Below are 16,548 nucleotides of genomic sequence, written 5' to 3'. Positions count from 1 at the left end.
GCAGAGCATTTGTGCAAGTCATGCACTCTTTTCTGAACTACATATTGATTGTACTAATTGAGGACTTTTCTGGAAGAAAGACCCAAGTTCAATTATGACTCAATTCCACTTTGGTCATTTTTCCATAAAATTGCAACTTGTTTATGCGATAACAAATGCTGGTTAATGATAAAGCAAAAATGGTTATACCGTTAGAGCTTTGGTAAAATATGCTATTAATAAGGTGTCAATGTTATGCGTTTTGTTTAAAACTTTTGTCTGATTCAAAATGGCGGATTTGAACATGGCCGCCATCAAGGCAACTCTTGCCATAGAGCTAATAGTTATCCACATGCTTTTTATTTAATTATTATCATTAACACAAAATTTACAAGGTCGGGTAAAGGACTAATACATATGCTGCAACAATATTTAATTTCCCTGTAACTTTTTACCAATAGCGCATAAATCAAAATTAACGTCACCGTTGTTCTTCAGATTAAATTTGCGCCTTAAATCATGTATCACATGACCCTATTCCTATTTTAAAAACTTAATCTTAATTCAAAATGGCGGATTTCAAGATGGCCGCCGTCAGGTATACCCTTACTATATGACTTCCCCCTAGTCCTAATATGTACCCATATATTTGTTATTCACCTTTTGTCGTTACAAGAGGTCTTACAGAGCTTTTACCTCCAACTGTATGAAGACTATTCTGTACTTCCATATGATGTTCTGGTAGTTGTATCTCCTAAACCCCTGGAGCTTCGCACCTACAACTTCACTGAAATACTGACCACATTTAGTACTACTTTCTCATATGTGTCTCAGTCAGCAACTCGATTCACCCAAACGTAAGGTTTACTTGTCAGTATATAAAAATAAAAATCAACTGAATGTTCATAAAAATTATATGTTATCATTCAAATAAATTTCAATGAGCAGTGTTGTTAATCAGTGCCTATCTTGGCTACGTCTACTGTGATGGTAAGATGCTTTGTTGTCTTGGCTACAACCAAGTAAACGAATTTCATTTCTAGTCAATGGTCATCAGTACACAGGAGTTTCTTGAAAATGTAAGACCTTTTTTAATCACAGAGGTTGTTGAAAGTGTTACAGCTGATGGACAGTTGGAGTTTGAAACAAATGGAATCGTATCATAGCACGATTACTGCCCCGCACATTACGGTGTAACAGTTTCTGAATGATAGGTCCAAAGAAATAGATTGGTCACGAGAACTAATTGAGCAGCCACCTCGATATCCAGATTTAGCTTTGAACGATATTTACGGTGAAACTTCGTAGAATCATACGAAGTTAATTAATAGACTTAAGGAATCACATAATTCAGCTTGTAAGGAGCTACCATTACATATTTTTTCCGAGGGTCTATCCGGCATTTTAGATAGTTTCTCCTGTTAGAAGGTAAATGGTGCAAATTTTGGCATCTTTTACAGTAAAATTTATTTGTGCAATATTTGATTGGATTTAGTGTCCCTTTTAGCAGGGAGACTAGATGAGACGAAACGAGAGCATAACGTGTGATCTGAAACAAATCATCTTCCCGCGAATCGAACTAAGCTCTTCCACAAGCTGTGTGTTCCCAAACCTACTTATAGCCTGCACTATCTGTCACACACTTTTCATGTGTAAACACGATTTTTCAAATTGCATTTATATTTAAATCTTTTTCCACAACTTCCTATAGTTACAAGATGTGCCTTCTATGTGTCTAAACATAGTCTTCGAAATGAAATATGTATTTTCTGATACATGTGAAAAGATTTCGTTGCACATGTTTGTGATACTGTTTATTGAAATATGATTTCTGAAACTGCTTACGATGTGGGCTCTCAGATATTTTCTGACCATCGCTCTTCACATGTATGGGAAATATATTATCTCAATGTGATCTTTAAGCTTGAATTGTTGTCAAAACTTCCTGGTATATGTGCCAAGTATGATTTTAATCTGTATGCAGTTTTGTTAAACGTAAATCTCTTTTCATTGTCCTGACAGGCATACAATTTTTTACGTGTATATATCTATATCTATCTATCTATCCATATATATATTACAATGTTATAACAAATCTCAACCTTGATTATACCGTTTCTTTCACACTGGACATGTCCTACGTTCATAATTCGCATATGATAACAAGCATGTTTTAAAACTTGACTCCTTAATAATTTCTGCACACACTTCTGAACACTTACCTATGCTTTCTTGACATGTGGACCCTGAAAAGTGAACTTCGATTAAATCCCTTTCCACACACTTTACACGTATAAGGTTTCTCATCTGTATGTCTTAACATGTGCCTTACCATAACTGATCTTCGAGTAAATTTCTTATTGCACTCGTGACATTTATAAGGTTTTTCACCTGTATGTGTTACTGTATGATTTGTCAAACTTGATTTATGATTAAATCCCTTGCCACACATCTGACATATATGCGGTTTTTGATCTCCGTGCGTTAACATATGATTTATCATAACTGCTCTTTGTGTAAATCGCTTTCCACATTCCTGGCACGTATAACGTGTCTCACCTGTATGTGTTGACATGTGATCTTTCAAATATGATGTTCTATTAAACCCCTTGCCACATACTTCACATTTATAAGGTTTCTCATCTCTATGTATTAGCATGTGTCTTACCAAAAGTGCCCTTCGACTAAATACCTTTCCACATTCCTGACAAGCATGGGATTTCTGACCTGTATGTATAAACATGTGGTTTCTTAATGTTGATCTATGATTAAATCCCTTCCCGCACGTCTGGCATTTATAAGGTTTTTCGTCCGCATGTTTTACCGTGTGACTTACCAAAGCCGAACTTGGAATAAATTCATTCACACACTCTTGAGATCTATGACGTTTGTCATCTGTATCTGTTATCATGTGTCTTATTATATCTACTCTATGCGTAAATCGCTTACCATACTCCTGACACTTAAGATTTTTCTCACCAGGATGTGTTAAAATGTTTCCTCCTATTTCTGATCTTCGAGTAAGTTCTTCCAGACAGTGCTCGCTAGTAAGAGATTTCTCATGCGAAAGAGAATCCACTCCCATTTGTACAAAAAGCTTATTCCGTTTTCTGTAAAGTATTTATAGAACTTGTAATAGATTTAAATAAACACGAATAGGAAAACAGAAATAAGAAATAATACCAAACACATAGTGAATGCAATCGCTGACATGTTATCGGGTTACAGTACTTATTCCATCTTAGAAGCGAGTTACTTGTGTATTTCGTGATAGACTGAGGACAAAATCTACGCAGCTATTAGATAAAATATGTTGTAATGTGAAACACAGAACTACCGAAGGATTTCTTTACCATTTGTATTTTCGAAACTAGAGGAAATATATACTGGGTAAACGAGAAATCCGGGGCAATAAGACAACTCCGCTATGAGTAAATATCGGGAAAAATGGAAAGTAGTTTCAAAGAGATGGTTTTCAATCTAAAAGGGTGGAATTTTTCCAGTGCACCAGTCATTTCTGAACCACACCGGTAAGGCGGCTAACATCAAATGAAAAAGTAACGTTCCTTGTTGACCAGGCTGGTTGAACGGAACGAAAGGGTGCGTAATTAGAGAATGAAGATGCACATTATTGTTAGAGGGAACTTAGAACACCTCGAATGCACTTCGCAGTAACGCTGTATTGTTGATATAGTGAAGACCTAAGGAAACACCCTGCTGAACTTGCAACATCGCTGTTTAATTATTCATTGGTCATATTAGTGTGGAGCCGCAGCGGCTAATGCTGATGGAAAAATGCACTATTTTAGATTTAATTTTATTCCACTTTCCATTTTAAAGTATCTTTACTCATAACGGGTTGTCCTATGGTACCGGCTATTACTGATACACCAGGTATATTCTCGTAAATTTTATTATATATATATATATGGTGGTAATGAACTATACCGACAAACTGTACGAGGTGATTCCTCCCATCAATATAAGAGAAAAAGTTCATATGAACTTATGGTGAAAAGTGCATAGTTTCAGAGTTAGGGCTGTCCAAAAACGCGAAAAAGCTAAATTTAAATAGACCCTATTTTGAATTCGAGAAACTATGGGTGGTGGTTCTTATCAGCGTAAAGTAAGTCACGCATATTAAATTCAAAAGTGCATATTTCAATAGATGTAGAGGGCATTCCCTACAAGGTGTAATTTTCAGATATGTTTTCAATAGAGTTTTCATATATACCGATTTCATAAAAGGTCCAAAGTAGGCACGAGGTAAACCTTGACAATAGACATCCAATGCTTCGGAGAGAAGGCAGAAGTGTTAGACACTGGCAGCTCCATGTTTCTTTGTGCTCGGAATAACGTGTGAAGATATGTATTTCGTCGCGGTATACTTCACGCTTTCTTTACTTGGAAAACGTCGCACCATGCGTTTTCCTGAGTAGGAGAGACCGTGCTGCTGACGATCCTTAACACTTCCGACATCGCGCCAAAGATTCCGTGTTTACTGCTATCAAGGTTTATCGTTTGCCTGCTGTGAACCAACCATAAAGTCAGAGTATATCTCAAAATTCGGTTGATGGCATGCCTGGAAATTTCACCCTGCAGAGAAAAATGTGTACACCCATTCAACATTAATGTAATATGCATTTTTGGATTGCGTACGCGTGACTTCCTTTACGCTGAGAAGGACCACCATCCAGTCTCTCGAATTCGAAACAGGGCCTCTTGAAAGTTGGCTTTTTCGCGATTTTGGACAGCACTAGCCCTGAAACAATATACTTTTGGCCATAGGTTCATATGACCTTTTCCCTTATTTTGATGTGAGGAATCACCTCTTAAGTTTGTCGGTCTAGTTTATGAACACCCTATATATATAAAGCAAGTACACCATTTATCTGGATTCGCCTTGAATTATTAGATTTAAGATGTTCAAATTTTGCACACTTATGGATATAGAAACCTAGACGGCAAAAAACTAAGCTCGAAAAATACTCTAGATGCTTACATCCCTCAAATCTGTGCTTAGAGGGAAATCTATTCTCTCTCCATTCTGCTACATACGAAAAGGTCATAAAATATGATAAAAAAAGGAAAATTAAATCAAAATCTGGCTTATTGGGTGATATAAAGTTCATGCTTCTACGGGGTGTAGTTCACTAAGGTTAGAATATACAGATGGACAACTTCTACAGTAAAATCTTCTTGGTGTAGTTGTTAGCATAACGGAGGTGGGTTCAGAGCTTCATTTTAATATAGGTTAGAATCCTGTTTGCGAAAAACCGTGTTTTTTAAAAAAGGGATCTGCTTATATTTATGTAATATAGTACATTTCATCATATACATTAAACCAAATCACAAGTCCATCTCCTTTTTCTTTAATGTATATTCTTTAGCTGAAAGTAAGATAGAAAATGCTCATTTAGTTGATCAATATTTCATGCGAAGGGAATCATTATTTAAGAAAATAGTCAGTAAATTATATCTATAGTTGCAATTGCAACCATGACAATAATCTGGTTGGCCTACTGAAAGTACATACTTAGATTCAAATGCAGAAACAAATTTATGTTGTAAAGAACATTCCAAATAGAGCAGTTTCTAAAGTGATATTTATCAGTTTCTAACAGATTTATCGTATCGAAATAACTGAATTATAGACAGTGAAAAATATAGTGACTGAAATAAAATAATTATTAACACATTCGAATCTCAGCACGTCACGTAGCCGTTGTTTTTCTTTTCCTCAGTGGACGGATCACGTCTCCCCGACGTGCTGAAATTTCCGTTAATTTGAATATTGGATTGGCACCTGAAAACGACTCTCGACTTCTCATATACAGGGAGACCATAAAGTCCTCCAAAAAAGTAAAACTATAACTTGGAAACCGTTACACTTAAGTGTATAAATTTTTGGGGTTGGAAGAAGGGAAATTTAAATTTTTGTTCTGGGCACAATGCTCGATGACGTTTGCGCTGCTAATCACGTGACTTAAGATGACGTCTATTAAAGAAAAGGTACAATGTGTTTTGTGGTTTGCAGAATTAAAATCTTGCGTTTCAGTGCGGAGCAAGTTCCAAACAACGTATGGGAAAACACCCCCAGTAGGAACAAGTATCAAGAGGTGGTACGAGAAGTTCAAAGAAACGGGAAGTGTGTCAGACTTAACACGCAGTGGAAAGCCAGGAACGAGTGGCAATCTGATTCACACGTTGCAGGACAGGGCAGCCAGGAGTTCAATGAAGTCGCTTAAATGTAGGTCATTGGAACTGGGAATACCGAAATCAACGTTACGCAATATTGTACGCAATAATTTGAAAATCCTGCCCTATAAGTTAAAATTTGTGCACGGGCTGATAGAGAAAGACTATGATGTAAGAATGGAATTTTGTGAGTAAATGCTTACCCGCTTACAAGAAGATGGTGACCTGTCTCGATTTCTGTTTTCAGATGAAGGCACATTTCATGTGTCGGGAAAAGTGAACAGGCATAACTACCGAATTTCGGGGTGGAAAATCTACGTGAATTCGAGGAGCACAAGCGGCGTAGTTTCAAGGTCAATGTGTGGTGTGCTGTTTCAATGGACCACATCGGTCCTTTTTTCTTCGAGGAAGAGACAGTAAATGGTAACAATTATCTGAACATGCTACAGACATTCCTGCCAGAACTTACTAGGTTAGGCATCCTTAATGAGGTCCACATGCAACAGGATGGGGCACCGCCGCACTTTCCCTTCAAGTTCGACAGTTTCTTAACGAAGAATTTAAGGAGAGATGGGTTGTCCGAAGAGGACCCACACCTTGGCCTGCAAGATCACCAGATTTATCGCTTTCACTGGCTGTGGGGACACGTGAAGACCAAGGTGTATTCGCAGAAACCAGCTAATCTGCACGGTGTCAAGAAGAAAATAACATGTGATTTTGAACATTCCAGACAACACGCCAACACGCAATTCTTGTTTTCCCAAAAAGACTGCAAGAGTGTTTGGACGTGAATGGTGCACAATTGGAGGTTTGGCGATGAACCTTAACTACCTGAAACAAAACTTTGAACCTTTCTGTAAGCACACCAAAAAGTATTTGTTAATACATTACGTAGTTTCCAAGTTATGGAGTTTTACTTTCCTGCAGGACTTTATGGACTTCCTGTATACTTTGTGATCGTTTTAGTACTGGTAAAAAAAATACAGGTGGCAGTGCATCCGGTGCAGAGCGTGTTACAGAGGTAACAATTGGTATGCGTTTCCCGTGTGTTTAGTAGCATTCTCTCTTCGCCAGCAGTCATTAATTTCACATCGTTGTATGCATTTTTGACTCAAAATGGGAAATTTATTCCAAGAAGTAGTATGGAATATACTTGATGAGTTTGCTGTTGATTCTAGATCTGAAATTGATGATTCAAATGTTGACCCAGATTACGTTGGGGGCGCTTCTATACCAGAGAAGTTCAGATTGTTTTTCTTTTGTCTTGAGTGACCAATAAGGATGACTGCAACATAAGCATCTATGTAAATGGGTGGGGGTCTCTCTTTGTAACAGGGTGGATTGATTTAAATCAGTCTGATTTAAATCACGATTTTAATCAAGATTTAAATCACTTGATTTTTTAAATAAAAATCGTTGATTTAAATCAAATTCCGAAATGAATTAATTTAAAGTGGAAGTAAGTAAAATCCCGTTTATCTTCTGTTATTTCAATTATGGAAGATAATAATCATAATACAATGAGACTCAAATGTATGTAAGCACAGTATCAAAACGAGTATCATGTAGAGAACGATCAGGGAAAATCCCATTTGAACGGGTAACGGGTGAACCCTGTTTTCTTTTCTTTGTAACACAGGGTTTTAAAATTTCTATTCCAACAAGGAAATCACCATGGACATTACAGATGAAAACTCTTTTGTGTCCACGTCTATTTGTTTGTTTCCAGATAATAAGGGCGTATTTAGAGGGGTCCGATCCCCTCTTCTAAATAAAAAAAAAGATTTTAAAATTTTGGGCGGGATTGTAAGTTCCTCGGGATTGTAATACGACAAATTTTGGATGCGTTAAAATATCGAATAATACCTTTAATAAAGTGGATACTTGACCCCATTGCAGAACATGCCGCGATCTGCGATGTGATCGCAGAAAATTTGCCGCGCCTGTGCAGGAAAAATTGTCAGAGGAAATGAAATAGTCAACAGAATAGTATAAAAACGTGCCTGCTATGTATAGATGTCTTAAATGCACGGACAACTCACATTTGGGCTGTTTTTCATGTCACATAAAGCATATTTTTAACAATCACAAGTGTTTCTTCTGCTGGAACTAATCATCTTGATTTTTTTTTTATTTTGGAATTCCTGCAGAAAATTTTTGACTTACAAAAGCTCATCGCATAAAGGCAAAGAAAGTTCTGCCATCGGCTAATATATAGGATCAGAAAACGATATTCACGAAGAAATTAAATATCGACTAAAAGCAGGGAATTCGTGTTATTAAATCAGTTCAAAATCTCTTATCGTCGCGAATTCTGTCGAGGAATTTGAAGCTTTAAAAATATATATAAAACGATAATTATGCCTGTTGTGATGTATGGTTGTGAAACATAGTCGCTTACACTGAGGGAAGAACGCAGACTGAAAGTATTTGAGAATAAAATCCTGAAACGAATATTCGGAACCAAAACGAACAGAAATGAGGATCGGCGAACACTTCATGATGAGGAACTGCATAATTTATATCGTTCACCAAACATTGTTAGGGTCATCAGATCTTGGAGGCTCAGGTGGGCAGGTCATGTAGCGAGAATGGAAGAAAGTAGGAACGCTTTCAAAGTTTTAACTGGAAGTCCAATTGGAAAACGACCATTAGGAAGACCTAGGCACAGATGGGAGGACAATATTAAGATGGATCTCGCAGAAATAAGAATACAAAATAGAAACTGGACTCAGTTGACTAAGGATAGAAGTCAGGAAGCTTTTGTGAACATGGCATTGAACATTCGGGTTCCATAGCTCATAGAGTTAGTTAGTTAATTTCAGACGAAATTTATGTACTTTATATGTATTTCGTGCCGCTAGCTAGTTCCAATTGTTTAAAAATATGCCTCTGCCAAATATCAGTAACTTTCATGAAAAGAAAAGTGTCATGTTGATATACATTGATGTACTTTTTCCTTAATGCTTAAGAAACATTGTTTGGGATTGAAATAGGTTAACGATTGGGAATTAATTCAAAATTAAAACCCAATACTTTCACTTAAATGGCATAATTAACATTTAATACTAATTCATAATGTTTTTTCTTCAGTTCGCGACTTGTATTATACGATGATGATGATTTGATTTAAATCAAAAAAATCGATTTAAATAAAAAAAATCAACAAAAATGATTTTTTTAAAAAAAAATCATGATTTTTTCCACCCTGCTTTGTAATATTTTCTTAGGTACAACAATCGTATTTATGTATTTATATTCTTATACATTTTCTCGCAATGGCAGCACGAGAGAAGAGCGAATGTAAAAGGTATGGATGACAAAAGGGCGACTCCAGGTGAAAAATAGAAATAAGCGATCTTGTACTATATTTTTACTTTATATGAATACCTTTCTGCCTTTTAAAGTATCTAATGTTTGTATTGATGATTGGTAACATTTGAAGGGCTGTAATGCGCCAAAAAAGCTCATATGTGCATACTTATAATCAATCATATTGCTGGCCGACTCTTTTTTATGACTGAAAAATGTACAAATATTAAAAAGCAAAGAAGGTACATAAAAATGAGAGAACAGGTTGAAAATGTTGTATTCTATAGTACTAAGTTCAATATTTCAAGAAAAACATTTCATTGATCTAACGTTCTTACACTATAAAAATCGAAGTATCGCAAATCCGGCCGACTTGAGGGAAAAACATCGCAGGAATGGGCTCCGACTCGAACGTGTTAAGAATCCAAGCACGGAAGAGAAACTAACGAGAAAATCACTAATATGAATTATATTTACAACTTTGTGGCATAGTGGTTAGCGTACTGAGTTGCCACGCGGCAATGAGGGCTGTAGACTTATTCTTTCTTTTTTACGTTTGATTTCGTCATTCGATTAAAACATTCCTGGAGAACAGTTGAAAACTTGATACGCATGCAGGATAGTGTCAACGATTAACATGAAGTAAATTGTGTCAGATTAAAGTAATACTTAAAAAGAGAAAAAGTTTGAAGAATTTTTTTTAAATGAAAATAGATAACACAAAATATGAAATTTTAATTATATACTTTCTAAAAGATAAACTAATAGGTTTACATAATTATTTCAATACAAACTGAAATTAATCAATTTAAACGAAATTTCTAGTGTGATGCCACATGGTCCTTAGGCTAAAGACTGATGATTATTAATAATCCGAGCATTAAGAATGTGAGGGGAACATATTCCCCGAAAAATCTCACGGACATGATGCTGTCCACAACAAACTCCCGTGACCGTAGATCGAATGAGAAACTACTCGCTCCAGAAAGAAGTGTTATATTACTTAATCATTGCACTCTCTTTACGATTAACGCTTATCGTTGTAAATGCAGGAAGAGTTTTGAATTTGTCTCGTACCTTTAAATCAGAAACGACTAAAGATAAAACAAAAACTGAGATAGAAAAATACCAGGAACTTAATTGAGGGAGCCCATTGTGCTTGTTTCTTAGCACCTTTTGGGGGGACTTTAGGGTTTACACAAAAATTTCATTATATTAATATTAATAACGTACTGGCCACTTATTTCTCTACACAAATGACTCCCATTTGAACGAAATACTGGAATATTAGGTGGTTATTATATAGCTATATGCAAATGAAATAGATGATATTTGCTACCTTATTATGAAAAAAAATGCTACATAACACTTGGCTCACAAGCAGTTTCTCACGAGGCCATCCTATTACGGAGTTCATACTTGGTAAATGAATTTCTTATTGAACTTGAGTAGATATGCCTAGCGTTTTCGAAGCTTGCTCTTCTAACGGGGAAATCGTACAAGAGAGTAATTTCTACAATATGCTCCTCAATACATATAAAAAAATGTCTGTCTCAATATTGCGGTGAAATTTTTGAGATGTTTAATATTAAGTTCACAAGATAGTGCTTCGTATGAGCTGGGAATTTACAGTTTAATTTTCTATTGAAATAATCTTCCTAAGTGAAAGAAAGGGAGTCTAATATATTTTCAAATGTCTTCCATAAACGTGCTCTTGTCCTGCATGAACAGTCATTTCAGCTACTCCATTTGTGTTGTTCTCTGTACATGACTCTACATTTTAGACAGAGAATTGTATTTTTTGAAGCCAGTTTAAGTGCTCTATATTGCTATGTTGCATATGCGTGATATATGCTCTAATTTTCTCACAAGCGTACAAGCACATTGATTGTGAATTAAATGCTATGTGCATTTGAAGGTCTATACTTGTGTTCCGTGCAAAGGTTTGAAAATGGAGATTATGCGGAAGTAGAATAAAGGGACATATGATTCTTGATACACAATGCTGTAATTAATATTTCTTTGAAATGCTTCGGTTGCATTAGGAAAATATTCTGTGACAAAATATACTTTCAGGTGACTAAGAATGTGGCACTGAGGAAAATATTTATAACTTCTCTTTTTACGTGATAGAGTGTACCTTTCTCTCACAATTTTGTTTGTTTTTATTATTTCGGGTACCCTACTTTTCTTGCATATCCTTTACATTTTGTATAGTTCTCCGAGTTACAGTTTTGCAAATATTTCGCATTCAGATTACAAAGAGAATGTTTTTAAAACAACTGTGGCTCGGTGCTGAACACATGAAAAACTCTTCCGCGAAGAATCGAACTAGATCTACGTTTTTGGAAACAGTAACGCTAACCAATTAACACGAAATACAGTGAACCTATTCAGGTAAATAAGTAAAATATTTTTTTGAATTACACGGGAAGTCTCAAGTCTCAATTAAAGTCAAGTTAGAGGGAAAATAGATGTAATTAGGTAGCTCTTAGAAGAATATTTTTGGTATTGTAAGGAAATTGTTTAAGGCTTATTCAAGATAATTATCTTGTGGAGTTCTCATGAGCTTTTATAACGGCTCTTAATCTCTTTGGCAAAGAGTAAACTTACTTGGCAACATGTCGATGTCAGATGCAACCTCTTCTCACGCATCAAGAACTAGCTCCCATAGATCATCAGCTCTCCTTTATGGATTACCAAGCCAATTTTTTTGTAGTGTTCTAGTAATTTCTCCCATAAATTTTGCATTGAATTCACGTAAGATGCTCTAAGAATCGAGTCAAGTAATTCAACATTGGTTTCGTATTGAAACCATGCGTGAACCAAAACAGAACCATGAACTGAACTATGATTTTGTTGAACTTCCCCATTGCCGTCTTGAAATGGATTATTTACAACTGGGAGAAATCCATACTGCAAAATAGCAGTTTACCTTCTGATAGCAGTCTTTTCTCAGGACATAAAGCAAGGATATGGAACTCGGAGGTGGTTAAGACTTCATGCTTCAAAGCTTTGGCTAAAAGGATTTATTTTATTGCTATCTTACTATGGATTCAAGAAACTACAAAGCAAATATTTACAATTATTATGTTTTAACCTGTTTCTTGAAATCATAAATGTTGTGATTGTTATTTATCAGTATCTTAAGAGTAAGCAATAAATTGTGTTCTTTACTTACCGAACTACGATTCATTAGTTTAATTTAAAGGAAATGAGGACGAAAAGGTAAGTTAAAAAGCATTGTAAGTTCTAGAATAATTTTATGAATAAATATAAAGAAATGCATACATGTAAACATACCTGAGTTCCTGAGAGTTTGTATCAATTTCACTACACACAGTAGCTTCAGCATTCTCTTCGGTGTGATCGTCAGTAATGCCATACGTGTGATTAGTTGAGTCTTCTGTTGTATCATGCTCATAACCTTTCAAAGTGACTGCAAGTTTATGCATCAAAGTTTGTCGTAACAATGACAGTTTAATACTATTAGTTCCCTCTTTCTCATTTTTTCCTTGTGTCCTACACTCCACGTATGGCACAGAACATAGCGAAAGAGGATCCTTATGATCTAACTCACTGGCATTACTATTCGGTATTTCATACATGCAATCTTTAATAGGCTCATCTTCTGTTTCATTTTCAACTTTAATCCAAACAATGTTGGGGGAATCGAAAGCCATTTAGTTAATTGTTCTTTACGTTGGAAGTTGAGGCCTTCATCATTACTGTTTGAGAGATACGAAAAGTTCTGAAAGCATTAGAAAATATTGTTGCTCATTATGTAACTTTATATTCAACGCAGACAGTTTTAAGTACAAAGTAACCAAATCTTTCTCGAAAATAAATTACAATATTAAGAATATTAGACTATTTAGACATCCCATAGGATCGGTGCTGAAAGAGAAGCTTAACTGGTATTTCTAAGGGTTGAGTTGATTTTGAGCTTAACGTCCCTTTCAGCATCGAGACTATATGAGATAAGACCTACTGATTAACGTGGAATACGAACATCATGAGCTCCTGCCTGGAAATGAACCCGACTCTCCCACGCTTGACATTGCTGAAACAAATCAAATGATACCACGATGAAACGAACGTTAAAGGAAGTGTGATTTACGATACTTTCAACAAACTATACTCATTTGTCTCATTCTGAAATTATTCTAGTTATTTCATTATCTTTACTTATATTTTGCTTTTTAGTTTTATATTTTAAACCACGTCCACATCCACATAGTTCTTTAAAAAAAATGAAGTGTAAAAATGGTAGAATAGAGCCAATATGGAATAGCGGAGCAGATTAAGATGTTCCAGAACAAAGTAGTACAAAACATTGAAATACGATTTTCTTTTCTACAGTATTGGCACAACTATACAGTATCCAATAGTGCACTGCAATCTATAAAGAATCACAAAGTTGAGTAATTATTCTTTTTAGTTGTAAATATTTTATTCTTTTCATTTTTGTGTGGTACTATGGAAAAACTGAGATCATCATCTGTGGTGATATTTAAATTCGGTCTGAAGCTTGTTAAGGATTACAAATCAGGTGCATGTTGGATAGCGTTTTTGATGAATTTCTGTTTGGTTAAAAATTTAGTGAACAACGAAGTAATGGATCCCAGGAGGAAAACCGTTATTCTGTCAATATGGTGTTCTATTTTTCTAATTCCTTTCTCTTATTCTTTTTCCTTGTTTGTGAGAGAATTTTCTTCTACCCGGATTTACTTTCATTTATCACTCACTCACTTCCAAGTTGACCCAACGACTGTGCTACTTTGCGAAACTACAGATAAATGTAGTTTTAAGTTTCAAAATTACTTAGAGAAATTTGTGTTCTTGGATATGTAGATAGGAAAGCAAGGAAATATACAGATGGAATAACAGAAACGCAAACGAAAGCAAAAAAGGTAAGACAAACATAACAACTAAAACGCAAGAAGACAAATAAACAAAGGACAAACGCAACAACGCAAACATAAGAACACACGTTTTAACTTTCACGTTTCTTGTTCGTTGTAAATAAACGTACGTTCCAACGTTCACGTTCCCTGCTCGATTCGATGTTTGTTCTTAAGTCCGCGCTCTTTTTTAAAACGTAGCATTCTAGCATTCGATCCATGTTCCAATGTTTAAGTTCTTTTTCCAACGCACGATTCCGGCATTCTATGTTTGTTCTTTAAAACTTTTTTTTTCTCGACTTCTTTCCTCGTTATTCGTTTACGTTTCCTGTTTAGATGTTAGGTATATAGCGATTTTCCATTGTGCAAGAAGGTGGTTAAGTGATGTCAGTGCTAAGAGATGTTAAGTTTTCTTGTTGATTTAGGCGGCTGCATCTATGAGGTTGACTTTGTGATTTGTTATTGGCACGAAAAAGACAAGCTTAGCAAGTAAGAGTGACTAAGCAAACGAAGAGAAGAACAATCCTGCATTAGTTCGTTAACCAAAGAAATAAAGAAGTCGTTTCGGACAGTTGCCAGCAAGTGCACAGTTCTATAGACCTTAGACCTTGTAACTGGTTTTCTTTGCATATTATGTTTCGTGTCTGTTGGTAAAAGTTATAAACGATGGAGAAGACAAAAAAAACTGTTAGGCGAGAGCGGATAACCTTGGAATTGTCCTCTTTTGCAATTACCAGGAAGTCGTTTATACCGTACATGTTTCCCATTTAAATTCCGTATTGTTACTTAAGCGAATGCAGCGTTTTACAATCAAAACAGGTCTAATTTTGTTTCCCATACAATTTAAGCCATGGAAGAACCTTTTGTCTTTGGATTTTTCTGTTAGTGGTTACGTTAATTTTCTTTTGTTCCTCTGCTATTTTTATTTTTTCTTCGTATATAGGGTTAAGCAAACATCTTAGTTCGCATTCTGTTTCCGTCTTCTCTAATACTTGGTTCTGCTGCTCTGTTAAAATGCTAGTGTCTTGGGTTCGAATCGCTAGTAACAACTTTCTAAGAAGTATTTGTGTGCCTATTAAAAGTGCGGTTTTAACTCTATGTTGTCTAGTTAAAAACCTACCTTAAGCAAATAAACCAGAGTAGTTACCAGAATAGTACAGAGGCAATCCATACACAATAGAGGCGTCGACAAAAGCATGGAAGATAGCAGAGCAGTGAGAATTTTTGCGTACTACATTGAAAGCTGATAAGTTCTTTCTAATTTGTTTCCTTAAATAGCTAATGTGTTCATCTCAGCTTAGGTTTCTGTCTATGTAAACGCCTAAATACTTAAAATTTGGTACGTGCTTTAAAGGAATGCACTTACAAGATTTCTTACAGTTAACATCGTGCAAAACCGATTTGTCTTCTGCTTCTTGCTCCAAGTTAAAGCTCGAAAATTCATATTTAGCAACATTTATACACAATTTACAAGAAACTAAGTATTCTCTTATTTTATCTATGTCTTTGTTGGTTTTCCTATACAATTCTTTTGCGTTGTTACCATGTAGAAAATAGAGCTATATCGTCAGGAAACAGACACAGTTTACCATTTAGTTTTAGTTTGCCAATTGAGTTTATATAATTTTCGAACAACAATGGGGAAACCAACTACCTTGGGGAACACCGCATACTAGTTTCTTCCAGTTCGGGACTGCATTGCCTACTCTAGTTCTACAATATCGATTAGCCAAGAAAGAATTAAAGAACTTTAGAACCACACCTTTTATTCCTAATTTCTCTAGCTTACTTAACAACAATCTATGCAAAAAAGTATCGAATGCTTTGTTAATGTCCAAGTAAATTGCTAACTTTGGTCTGTTGTCCACATTTAGTTCCTTATTTAATTCTAAAATTGCGTCTTCTGTACATTTGTTTTCCCTAAAGCCGAATTGATAATTATAGAAGAAGTTAGAACTTTCCAAATATTCTGTTAGTCTTTTCTGCACACATCCTTCTAATAATTTGCCTATGTTAGAAGGAATAGAGATTGGTCGAAAGTTACCTGGATCCGTAGCTGTTCCTGCTTTGAAAATAGGTGTAATTGTAGCTCGTTTTAGAGCTCCCGGAAAGTAACCAACTTTTAAGCACAGATTAAATATACACGTTGACACAT

At 35.5% G+C, this 16,548-nt stretch overlaps 1 protein-coding gene across 1 annotated transcript in view; it reads right to left on the bottom strand.

Annotated features, from left to right (window-relative positions):
- Nucleotides 1–760: 760 nt before the first annotated feature.
- LOC145666927 (uncharacterized) overlaps nt 761–16,548 on the bottom strand; it is a 33,111-nt gene continuing 17,323 nt past the window's right edge. Inside the window, exons 2-3 of the mRNA XM_081734528.1 lie at nt 12,793–13,240; nt 761–3,089 (exon numbers count right to left, since the gene is read on the bottom strand). Coding sequence (XP_081590654.1) covers nt 2,198–3,089; nt 12,793–13,172 — 1,272 coding nt within the window. The 5' untranslated portion in view covers nt 13,173–13,240 and the 3' untranslated portion in view covers nt 761–2,197. The remainder of the gene's footprint in view (nt 3,090–12,792; nt 13,241–16,548) is intronic.

The sequence above is a fragment of the Thermobia domestica genome, chromosome 12 (genome assembly GCF_964235325.1).
Source record: "Thermobia domestica chromosome 12, izTheDome1.hap1.1, whole genome shotgun sequence".
In the NCBI taxonomy this organism is placed as follows: Eukaryota; Metazoa; Arthropoda; class Insecta; order Zygentoma; family Lepismatidae; genus Thermobia; species Thermobia domestica.
Note: the sequence above shows the minus strand (reverse complement) of the source record. Positions and strands in the feature narration are given on the sequence as shown.